The 13,281-nt window shown below is 40.9% G+C and overlaps 1 protein-coding gene across 1 annotated transcript in view; it reads right to left on the bottom strand.

The window, feature by feature from the left end:
- Window positions 1–6,841: 6,841 nt before the first annotated feature.
- The window catches only part of LOC146182183 (uncharacterized), a 28,032-nt gene continuing 21,592 nt past the window's right edge, over window positions 6,842–13,281 (bottom strand). The window contains exon 6 of the mRNA XM_084575910.1: window positions 6,842–10,613. Coding sequence (XP_084432036.1) covers window positions 9,816–10,613 — 798 coding nt within the window. The 3' untranslated portion in view covers window positions 6,842–9,815. The remainder of the gene's footprint in view (window positions 10,614–13,281) is intronic.

The raw sequence follows: 13,281 nt of genomic DNA, 5'->3' as shown, positions 1-13,281 counted from the left end.
AAGCCAAGACTTATATACTTTAGCCTACAATATGCTTCAAGCTATGAACCAAGACCTAAAACGAGAATGCAAGAATTCAGGGTGCAAGCTGAATGCACAAACAGCTCTATATTTTTTAAAGAACCAGCAAGGTGTGCATAATAAAATGCCTGTCACGTCTGACCATGTAAAACGAACAAGAGTACAGATAGCACAAGTAAAAGCATGACGGAAGAAACTAGCAGCCCGAGGTGAATCGTGATTACCGGCTGTTATAAGCAACGCTGACACACTCTCCTACAGAAAGTGAGGCACGCATCCCATTATAGGACAGTCACATGGTCAGGCCAGATCCCTACAGGTCAACAAAATGCATTCGTATAGCCTTCTATCAACAGCTGCTAGGTAAAAAAGACAATGCAACATATTTTTGCAAAGCGGCTTTCCACACACTTTGTAAAGTAAAAAAATACAGTAACAAGAAAAAGAAATTTTGTCACAATGCCAAAGGATCTATGTAAGACATGTAGAAGACTTAAGGCAGTAAAGCATGTTACAAGATCATAGACGATGCACTAAAGACTCAGGCCACCAGTGTGCTTCTCTCCTCTAGAGTTTTCACTGAAGAACTTGAAAGATCATGGATAAAAAATAAATCTCTCAGCCCGTATAGTTCTAAAAATGATGTCTTGTACACTGGTTTTCTCATACACCCATGCCATGATGTCACAATAATTCTTTGACGACCTCTGAGAACCTTTGTTTAAGATACTCCCCTCATATTGAAAAACTTTCAGCGAAAAGTATACACAAGATGCACCATAATTTTTCCACTTAGAGTGAACATATACTCAACTATATGATCCTTGTGCGACGAACACAAAATCCTCCGAGCCTATCAGAACACTCCTACCACAAAACGAAATGAATTGATAGGCAACACACCCCAAAATCTTGGCACACACCGACCAGCGACACTACTTTTACTAAAAGCCTTCAAAGGATTCACCTTCTAAAATGCAATCAAAAAGTTTGTCGATTTCTGGCGACAGCGCTGCAGACATCTACTTCACACTCAGAATTACCGATCTGATTGTAATCGTGCCTGACCACTCGTGTCGGACACAATACACGCCAGTGGAAAACATATGCAGTAGTCACAACAGTTGCAAATGGAAAGTGGAATAAGCTGTCTTGTAATGGCTGTGTGGAAGGTAAGGAACACGGATGTCATCATCTTGCGGCATTTCCTATTACAAATGCTTGCGGCCTGCGAGATGTCCATAGACTTCATAGTCATGGAAGTCGTTACCATCGCTGTTTCACGATGAATTTCCCTATGGAACATAGTGCAAAAAATAAAAAAAAAATGCACAGTTGCAAGGATGCACCAGCAAAATTTTTGTACACAAAATGTGTGTTATACACCGGAAAATACAGTCAAGAGTGAGGTTATGATACACTGGAATTTGAACAAAAGTGATGAGCACAGTCTCTTGCCAATTATTCCAGAACAATGTGGGCTTCATCTTCACAGGTGAAAAAAGGCAGTATTTAGTTTATATGTTTCTTAGTTCTGAACCAGATACGAGACTATAGTGAGGGCACACCGATTTCGATTTGCAGTGTATTTAAACCTATTTTGTACGCACTATGACACAAAAGGAAGAATGTTCTATTGTGGTTCATTTTATACTCGCCGATTCAATTTGTCACCAATTTTTTTCAGAAGAAAAAAAAAACAGATGCACCAAAGGTATCAGTAAGAGCAGATCTACATCAGGTATTGCCACCATTAGAATCTCGGCCTCCACACATTCAACACAACCCTTAAGTTTGGCAAGCTCTCAATGGGTGTAATACGAAGACGTAAAATACGACCTTGCCTCTACCTTATTAAATGAAGCCGTCGCAGTTGAGTGATTCTTTTATGAATCCAGTTTCTGTGCCACTAGATATATAATGGATGAGTGGATGGAACATGAAAGCGTCCCCTTTGAAATAGGGTAATGGTGGCTGCCACCATGCTCAGATGTTTTCTTTTTAAAATATATCGAAGTTTGTTACAGACCAGTCTACAAATTCACCATTCAAATTACTAAACATATATTTCTACACTTCCGACCTTAATTCACCTTTCTGCTTTTCAGCCACCAATCTTCCAATAGCTTTTTCTAACTGCCACCACAGATACAATCCCCCAACCACTGGCATCACTAAATCCAAGGGCCTCAGGGAGAGAAACTACAGAAAAACCTCGTTACAAGAAACATTCAAAGGACACGAAAAAGATGTCTCTTGTAAACAAAAAATTTTAAAAGCACAATGTTGATCAGTTTATTGCACATAAGCATTAAATGCATTCACACGCAATAATAGGGAATGGTTCAGGAAAGCTAAAAGAAGTTATTCATACTAGTATGTATTTTTGTGAGTGCAGAATGTATTCCTCCCCATATTCTGGTGCTTCCTTCTTTGTAAGGCTTTCTCCATCCTTCATTATGAAACGAACATCTAATACTCCGTACTAATGCTACCCTCATTATTTTCCCCGAGCGCTTTTGCTGCTGTACAGATCAGTGTACCATTCCACGGCTACTTTGACAAACTCATCCATATTAGTCATGACATTGCCCACCTAGTCTATTCGGACATAGATCAGAATTTTGGCATCTTTTACAATCTTTGCTTTCTTAGTTCAAATAATACAGCAAAAATGGATGGGTATAACACTGCACACTTATGTCACAAGCTATGGCTTTGTGAAAAGTATGAGTATCACTGCGGAACAGCAGTAGTTCCGACATATTCTACATTGGGAAAGTTGTATTCCTTGTGCTCACAATTATGGTTGATGCCTGCAACACAAAAAACAGCAAAATTAGTCACAGCAGCAATAAAAAGACCCAAAGCAACAGGTATGTACCTATTGGGTTTTATGGGATATCAGAAGGTAAGAGAGACAGGCTAACATGTGCTAAGCACAGTGTTGGAGAAACCTCGGCATTGTGTTAAAGGAAGATTTTTAAATTCCGTTTCCTTCATAATAGTTTCTTCCATTTGAAATTCAATGCACAGTAAGCCTGCTGTTGCATTACTTCGAAAAAGTAAGTTGGGATTCGAAGAAATGCATTTAATGTAAAATTCTGTGAACTGCTTTTGCTTTAGTTCTTAAATTTTTCTGCTAACAAATAATATATGGCTCACTGTGACCGCCTAGTCACAGTTCAGAAACGGCCTTCCTCATTTTCAGAGTATCAAGTTATGCATGTCCTATGCGAAGGCAGCATAAAAAAAAACTTCAGCTGTTGAGAAAACAGCCACCAGCAAGATGTGGTATTCTAACACAGAGGTGGTATTTTAACACTAGGTCATTTAGACTCTATGTACACAAGGCACATAGTACAAAAGCAATGGTAATTGTTGAAGCAGCTGCCCTTGTTTCATGGTCTGTCAAGAGACTGCCTGCATGAAAACCAACAAGATACCCTCGGCTTTATCCATCCAGGAGAGAGAAAGAGAAGGACTGAATGCATGAATCTGGTCATATATTTCTCAATCAGCTCAGCCATAGCAAAGTCTGTGCATTTATGAAGGTTATGAATCACGGACATATGTGACACTTATCAGATTGAGAACAGACAGACCATGCAGGCATTTGTTTTACCAATAAATATAATACACACAAGTGAACAAACCACCACAATGTCAAGACAGAAGGAGGTCTGATTGGGGTGCTATAACCTTGTACCTCTTTCAGCATAAATATCCCTTACGACTCTTTGCATCACATAGTTCAAAGATAATTCCCGAACGTAAGTCTGTTCAAGGTGCAGTTAAGCAAGAAAATCAGTTCATCTAGCTTTTATTGGCTGCTATTATATACCCGATTATGCATAACGTTAATACAAACTGAGAAGCTACAGAGCTGACAACACAGTAAGTAATGTGGCTTAAAACTAACATATCCAAATAAACAAAGACAGTCTTGCACAGACATTATTGAGCAATGCTGAGTATATATCTAATGAAATATCACCAAAAGGATAGCATAATGCCAGATTCCTTACGATATAAAAAGGAAATTAGCAGCTAGACTCCAACATGCTTGAAAATCGGAATGTGAATACCGAGAACCACTACAGCAAGTCAAAAATTCTGGTTGGTTTATTTTATGGAGCTTAATATCCTGTGGGCATACACGTGTATCCCACTTTCCTTTCTAACCAACGACGAACGCAGCCGAGTGACGAGACGACGTGCGCTCGCTAGGAGAAGGTGGGGGAGAAGGCACTTGGCGTTTCCCTCGCTTCTCATACACAGCGACCCCACAACATCGCACTGGTAACTTAGGGAAGGGGATAATCCAAACGCGAGGAGGAACTAATTGCATCTCGTCGTCTTGTCCCGAGAAGCAACCGATTACTTCTCGGTATGCAATACAGCGAGGAATAAAACCGCGGTGCCAGCAAGGGGAAGGGTCTTGCCTCGCCTGCAACTGGGGACCTTCGACATACGACCCTGACCTTCTCTGTCGGCCGACGACTAGGACAACCTGGTGAGATACCCGAACCCTTGAGTTATCGGATAGAGCAATCTTCCGCAGTGTGTTTTGTTGTCTTATGTTAGGGTTATTAAATAGTTACCTAGCGTGCTCAGCTCAGTCGTTGCCTATTTCATACGGACCTACCGTGGCTGCCAATCTACACCACGGGTTCGAGACACGTGTCACGTACGAGTAACGCCTGCGTGCAGTTGGCACGGGAGCTTGCCTACCCCGCTGGCTGTGCATAGCCGTAATCCCATAATCCCAAAGCGACTCAGACTATGAGAGACAGCACACTAGAGGGACTTTTCAAATTTTTACCGCACTAACATCGCACAACAGTGCAGGATTTGATCCCACATCCGTAGGCACAACAGTTGAATGCCTTAACTACTGCATCACCATTGGGGGTCGTAAAAAGCTATTCAGATGCAATAAAGTAAGCACAGAACACAAATGCCCTATCACTAATGCTTACTACAGAAGTGACGTACGTTTTGTCTCAGCAAAAGAAAAAAAAAATCTGCTTTAACCCTCTTACATGGTATGCACTACATAATAGTGTACAAAGCAAACATGGAGCTTTTTAGAGCATGCTCCCTCTCCATGTGATTTCTTTGCTTCAAGAGAATATCACATTCTTCATGTCGCAGATTGGTGGCATTATGCCAGATAACAAACACTGTAAATATTGCACCATATAGTGAATGGAGTGGCACATTATACACCATTTTTGGCAGGCATTAATTTGTCCCCTGTAGTAATATCAATTTTTGTCTGAAAAGTAAGGCCCTTTATATTTATATTTACAAAGCATACAGCCATACACGGGCCAAAACCATATTAGCTTACGTTGCCCTCTCCGTCAACATTTACAAATTTGTCCATTGGTAAACAACTCAATAAAGGTTGAGATTACATTGCAATATGTGTTCAGCAGATATAAAAGTGTTTTGTAAATTTCATGAATTTTTCTAGCAAGCTGCCTTTGAGAAAAAAGTGACTGGCAGCACTTCTTGGCTTATCTCTAATAGATATTATTTGCATGAACCTTCACATGATTACTTGAAAGGCTACAACAAATCAGTATTGCTATTTCCATCAATGCAACATTTACCATAAAAGTTTGCTACCCTGAAAAAATTCACCGCTTGCACCTTGCAATGAAACTCAATGAATTCCCTTTCAAATGACTTGAACATATTAATTGACTAGAAAAATATTTAATTGTGCGAAAGCATTAAGCGAGTATGATCGCGCTTACGTGGACACAAAACTTTTAAAACTTGTCAGCATGTTTGCATCGTTAAAAGAAAAGTTGGGAAAACAAAAACGATTGTATGAGATAGAGAAGCTCAAGAGAGGCAGAGGTAGGTCAGATTAAAGAGTAATTAAGAGGAATCAATGAAAACAATATTTAGAAAGGAATTTCCTAAAGAATGACAAAACGGGGATGCGCTTTCGGTGACACCACACCAATGCCGTTGCCATGGGGAAGCCAGCAGTGACGTAATGGCGCCTCCTAGCAACGTGTGGCGTCAAGAGAGAGGGCAGCGTCGCGATGCAAAAACCGCCGCTGCCCGACGTCATGGCGTACCCTAGCACAATGTCAAGAGCTGGTGGCGTGCGTGTAGCCTTCACTACAGCGTGAATTGTGTCAGTCATTGCCTTTCTATCAATGAGTGCGCGAAAAACAAGAGCAAAGAAAGACGAGTTAGGACGAGGCATCATTCTTTCCCATTTTTCTAATGCCGGTGGCCACAGTGATTCTCAGTAAGAAGTCACTGTGAAATGACCTCAGTAAGAGGTTGTTTCGGAAGATGGTCCTGCTACTGATGGAACGTATTCTACAAGCAGAGATTTTGTTAGAGGAATAACCTTAGTGCTTTTTAAATGTGCAAACAAGGAGGCATCATAGTGGTTCCTACTGGCCTATACAAAGAAAAGCCAGCTCAGGCATTTAAGAAGGATTTTGTTTTTGAAGAAGAAAGCCATCATGGTACGTAGTGAACTGCAGTTGGCCAGGCTGGCCAAGGCGATCAGTGTTTGAAAGAGAGTTGCCTTGACGAGTTTTCCCATTAAAATCTCACAAACTGCTCTTGTTGATTAGATGTATTGGAAGTAAACGTGATTCGTGGCAGCTGCAGGAGCATGGTGGTTTTTTTCTAGTTTGTGAAAATGTGGCAGAAGTTATGGCTGTCATGCTTGGACGATGCGAGTGATGGGCTTGGATGTGAGTGCTGTTAACATCTGCTTGGGGAAGAAGAGGTTTGCGAGTGGGATGTACTTGGGATATTGTGTTTACCCAACGGAAATACAGCACGAAATTTTTGACGAACCACACAGAAAGACGTATGAGACAGGCGCCTGTCCCGTTTGTCTTTTTGTGTGATTTGTCAAAAATTTAGCACTGTATTTCCTTTTGGTAAACTACAATGTCACACCAACTAGCCCAGGAAGAGATACTGTTGAGTGTACTTGGGAATAGAAGAAGAAATTATGGGTGAGTGTGAAAGAGAAATTTCCGGTTTCGTTTCATATTACAGCTGGTAGTGTGGGCTTGTGTTGCGTTTCTATAAACATGTTTGTCTAAGTTGCGCCGCAGATCTGGGTACTATCCACCAACTCGCTCGTCAAGCCGTTATTCCAAGAACCATCAACATTGCTGCATACGTTGACATTACTGGCTCCTCAGCACATTCCCAATTACAAGCAAGTTACACCTTACAGCACTGCTGCCATTTGCATAAATACAGAAAACAGCGAATGTTTTTACATTCATCAGTAATTTATTGCAAAAAAGAACAAAGAACAAAGTGCCAAGCATTATGTGCAAAACATAAATGTAAGCAATGCTGGCAAGTGCCACACATACTACTGTTCTGCTTCTCAGCCAGATGGCATCGGGACAAAAATAGCACTGCCCATGATTATATATCCTTGAAGCCCAATGATGGTGCTTCTACAGTAACAAGAAATTAGCGTTAGCTGCACAGAAAATTAAAAATAGTCATTCACATTTTAGGAATTCACAAGACTATGAGTGGTACCTTATGTACTTACCATATGGACCACAGCTGACAGTCCATTGAATATAACCATCACTGTGCTACTTCACCCATTCATTGCTGAACTGTAGTACAATAAAAACCATAGCACTGAGCAGAAGGGAATACAGAAGTAAATTATAGCACTTTTTTTTTTTTCACTATAGATGTTTTCACTATATATGTTAAACTGCCAACACCATGCACGAAACCTTCACAGGAACCGTCACTAACATTACACCATACTGAATTGTATTCATGCAATCCTGGCCATTTTTTACTTTGATAATAATAGTTACATCAGCTTGCATTTCGTTCTCACGCATCAAGTATTCGTTGTCAAATGCTGAGTAGGTGCAAGACCTCAAATATGATACTAGCGTTTTTACAATAGTAGTAGAATTCAACCTCTGTTTATTAGCATGTGACACAGATTGCGCAAAGGCCGTATACTCTAAGCATTTAATAGCTGGTTCCAGTATATACAGTTAACTTTTGTTATTCGCCTTGATACAAAGAGTGAAAGAAAAACACTGCCTTTGAAAATATGGTTCCTGACTAACACATGTGCAGGCACTGCTCTCTAATTTAAAATAGCACTGGTTCCACGCTAGTGTATAATTGTTTCATTGGTGTATCATTCGTTGTTTACCACCTCCTATTGTGCTTTTCTTTGTAAAGGTTTTTATCCTAGGCCAACAAAGATCCTGTAGCCAAACATTTCAAAACACAACAGTGTGGGAAGCACCCAGGTCAATCACAGACCTGCTGCTTTTGCTGTTCTGATGAAATGACCCCGGCACCTGTGCCCATGGCTCTACAAGAGCCAGCCAGATCTAAGCAACCATGCCGAATGATGTCTATAGCAAATACGCCACAAAAGTTCGAATGCAAGGGTTCGAGCACTTACAGTGAGTGGTAATGCAGGCAAGCGAGCTTAATGCAATACAGGAATGTTGGGGTCATTTCATTTAATTTGCCCAGATTTATTTTTATTATACTGGAAAATCCAAATGCATGTTTAAGAAAAATCAGATCATGTACAGATATAAGCGTCACATTTTCTCCGAAACCAAGAAAAAACAAAAGAACTGTGCTTTGTTGTGCCATGGGCAAGTGAATTCTTTCACAAAGAATAGCTCAAGCACTGACAACAGTCATGGTACAAAACTTCTCGCTGTCACACACAGCAATGTCTCTGGGTGTAAGAAGTTTGGTCGTTTGACTCCAACCTAAGTCAACGTTGATGGATGAAAATAGAGGGGCTGTGATGTTTTCAGAACTGATCAGAAGCTTTCTACAGGGCCAATGTGCAGACAAGCCCATTGTTAAAAAAACATCTTCCAAAGGGAAATAATATGTCATGAGAGCTAAGTACAAAAAGCAGACAATGAAAATTAACAAATGCACAACAGTTTTCTACACTGCTGTGATTTGAATAATGCATATGCAAGTACTTCAGCAAAATTCACAACTTTGTTCAACCATGCAAGCATTTATAGCACGGCCTCAAATCTAACCCATTATGTAGACAACACTTAACACAAATGATAGGAATCTAATAACATTTCATAGCGCATAAGCACTTAAACTTGACGTATGCGATTTATATCTAACTAGGTGGCCGTTTTTTGGGTAGTGCAGCCACTTGGAGTCATCATATTATTAAATTCCCTTTGAAAACATGCTACCCATAAAACCTCCAAGGTTAGCAAACAATTTGAGACAATACACTTTTTACTTTTTCATCAATCCAGCATAAGTCAATCTTGATAGATGAAAGTAGGGGTGCTGAGATGTTTTCAGAACTGATGAGTAATGTCAAAAAAATTTAATGCACTCAAAATACAAAATAAAGAATGCCGCCACCGCTCTCATCTTCTCCGCAACTCTCAGAGGCAGCTAGTAAAATGGTGTGCATAATAAAATGCTACATATCGTTTAAAGCATCTTGCCGATGCGAACAATGTATGCCGTGATACAACCAAAGATCAGAGCAGTCTGAGGGCTCAAAAGATTATAGTTCCTCTCAGAGAAAATGCTTCAGAAGCTGCCCATGCCAGTTTAATTTGACAGCATGTAAATACTTTTTTAGACTATTTAATGCACATTAAGTACTACAAACAACAAACACCTAAATAGAGGTTAGGGAGAAACCCTCGTCGTAGTAAAGAGATAGCACATTGCTAGCTAGTAAAAGGATGGGTATTAAAGCAATCGGCTTTGGGAAATTAGCTTTTTCCTTAATGATTGTTTCCTTTGTGGTGTTCCAATTCATGCTTCCTTGTAAATGCCTTAGGGCACAAGTCGCATTGGAATAACTTCGCACCCTTGTGAGATAGTACATGTGATACAAGGTGCGCATTTCGCGAAAACGCCATGGGGCACAGCTGGCACTGGAACGGCCTTTCACCTGTGTGCGTACGTATGTGCCTCGCCAGGTGACTCCTTTCTAAAAAGCTGTGGCCACAGTAATGACAACGGTACGGACGTTCGCCCGTATGAGTCCGGATATGGCCCTGCAGGGTTGATTTTTGGGCAAACTTTTTGCTGCAATGGTCGCACTGGTATGGACGCTCACCCGTGTGGGTGCGGAGGTGCCTATTTAGGTCACCTTTAAAGGTGAATCTTTTGCTGCAGTGGCTGCACTCATGCAGCTTCTTGCCTTCTAGTGTTGGTTTACCCTGGTGTGAGCTGGCAGAAGGCTCTGTGCAGTGCTCCGGGTGGTTTTGATCCAATGAATCTTCACGTCTGTCATGCTCGCAGGTTGTGGTACCTGGGCCTGCATATGAAAGGCATAAGTTCAGTGAAAGGAGAGAGCCAACATCAAATAGAAGATAATTTGCACCAGGAATAAGATATACCATATTTTCCGGCTTAGTTCTAAAAATGATGTCTTGTACACTGGTTTTCTCATACACCCATGCCATGATGCCACAATAATTCTTTGACAACCTTTGAGAACCTTTGTTTAAGACACTCCCCTCATATTGAAAAACTTTCAGCGAGAAGTATACACAAGATGCACCATAATTTTTCCACTTAGAGTGAACATATACTCAACTATGTGATCCTTGTGCGACGAACACAAAATGCTCCGAGCCTGTCAGAACACTCCTACCACTGTACGAAATGAATTGATAGGCAACACACCCCAAAATCTGGCACACACAAAGCAGCGACACTATTTTTACTAAAAGCCTTCAAAGGATTCACCTTCTAAAATGCAATCAAAAAGCTTGTCGATTTCTGGCAACAGCGCTGCAGACATCTACTTCGCACTCAGAATTACCGATCTGATTGTAATCGTGCCCGACCACTCGTGTCGGGCACAATACACGCCGTGTGGAAAACATATGCAGTAGTCACAACAGTTGCAAATGGAAAGTGGAATGAGCTGTCTTGTAATGGCTGTGTGGAAGGCAAGGAGCACGGATGTCATCATCTTGCGGCATTTCCTATTACAAATGCTTGCGGCCTGCGAGATGTCCATAGACTTCGTAGTCACGGAAGTCGTTAACATCGCCGTTTCACGATGAATTTCCCTATGGAGCATAGTGCAAAAAAGAAAAAAAGAACAACATAAAATGCACAGTTGCAAGGATGCACCAGCAAAATTTTTGTACACAAAATGTGTTATACACCGGAAAATACAGTGAAGAGTCAGGTTATGATACACTGGAATTTGAACAAAAAAGATGAGCACAGTCTCTTGCCAATTATTCAAGAACAATGTGGGCTTCATCTTCACAGGTGAAAAAAGGTAGTGTTTAGTTTCAATGTTTCTTACTTCTGAACCAGATACAAGACTATACTGAGGGCAGACCAATTTTGATCAGGAGTGTATTTAAACCTATTTTGTACACATTATGACACAAAAGGAAGACTGTTCTATTGTGGTTCATTTTATACTCTCTGAATCAATTTTTCAGCAATTTTTTCAAAAGAAAAAAAAAAAGGCAGATGTGCCGAAGGTATCGGTAAGAGCAGTAACAACAGCACATATAAAATCTACATCAGGTATCGCCATCATTAGAATCTCAGCCTCCACACATTTAACATAACCCATAACATTGGTAAGCTCCCAATGGGTGTAATACGACCAGGTAAAATATTGTTACGGTACGCAGTGAAAGAGACGATGATGAAGTGCTGGGCTAGTGGAGAAAGACGACGCTGCAGCTACGTCTGGTTCTCCTGTGAGTGTGTCCCTGACGGTGAACTGTTGCAGCTACGAGGTACCATCGCCTCCTAACATCTCGACGTACCTCGTAACAATATGATCTTGCCTCTACTTTCCTTCGCAGTTGAGTGATTCTTTTATGATTTCAGTTTCTGTGCCACTAGATATATAATGGATGAATGGATGAAACATGGAAGGGTCCCTTTTGAAATAGGGTAATGGTGGCTGCCACCATGCTTGGATGTTTTCTTTCCAAAATATATTGAAGTTTGTTACAGACCAGTCCCCAAATTCATCATTCAAGTTACTAAACATATATTTCTACACTTCTGACCTTAATTCACCTTTCTGCTTTTCAGCCACCAATCTTCCAATAGCTTTTTCTAACTGCCACCACAGATACAATCCCCCAACCACTGGCATCACTAAATCCAAGGGCCTCAGGGAGAGAAACTACAGAAAAACCTCGTTAAGAGGGACATTGAAAGGACCCAAACAAAAAATTCTAAAAGCACAATGTTGATCAGTTTATTGCACATCAGCATTTAATGCATTCACACGCATGAATAGGAAATTGTTCAGGAAAGCTTAAAAAGTTATTCATACTAGTAAGTATTTTTCTGTGTGCAGAGTGTATTCCTTTCCATATTCTGGTAGCAAAGCACTTGACTTTGCAAGCCTTCCTGTTGCTCTAATACCTCTTAAGTACTCTTGCATGCTCGTCTCCGTCAGATGTTGACACTTTTCCTCGGAAATTTCCTCGTAGTCATCCTCTATGGCGCATGTGCCATTTACTTGGTGAGAATCGCACAGTCTGTAAGCTCTTCGGAAGCACACAAGATCCGCACCTGCAGATACGAATTCCTCAATAGATTCTAGTACCTCAGCAGTCTCTTGGATGCTCGCCCAAGCTTCATCTTCAAGGAAGCTTTCAACAGTAATCATATATGGGCCCTCTTACATCATGTCATCACATTTACAGCCTGCTGGTATGGAACGGCTTTTCACAGCTTCACTTCTCAGGCCACTCCAGACACTGAAATCACCTGAACAGCAAACTTTGCATCAATTACTATTGTACAGTCTTACTGACAGTTGAGCAACAGGCGTTCTAACAATCTTGTTTTGTACAGCAACTTGATAGAGTGCATAATGCTTTTGTATATTAGCTGAAAGTAGGGTCTGGAGTTTGGAGGGAAAAATAATTTTGGTGGCTTTGAGCACAAGAACTTTGGTGCTGCAAGAAGCATTGTCCATAAAGAGAAAGGCATTGGGATTCTAAGCTTTCATCTTCTGATCAAATTTTAACAGCGAGGAGTTAAATATGCTGGATGTCATTCATGTATTTTGATTTTGAGGTACCGGAGATAGTCTGTGCGAAATTCTACAGCGATATGCGTGCCGCAAAGCAGCAAAAATAAAAATCAAAGCTCTCTCATCCTCCCTGTTTGGAAACCAGCTTCCCCGTTCTCTACGAGCCGCAAGGCTGACGGAGTGAAAACAACACCCTTTGGGTGAAGGATGGG

The sequence above is a fragment of the Amblyomma maculatum genome, chromosome 8 (assembly GCF_055883805.1).
Source record: "Amblyomma maculatum isolate TAMU_Amacu chromosome 8, ASM5588380v1, whole genome shotgun sequence".
NCBI lineage: Eukaryota > Metazoa > Arthropoda > Arachnida > Ixodida > Ixodidae > Amblyomma > Amblyomma maculatum.
Note: the sequence above shows the minus strand (reverse complement) of the source record. Positions and strands in the feature narration are given on the sequence as shown.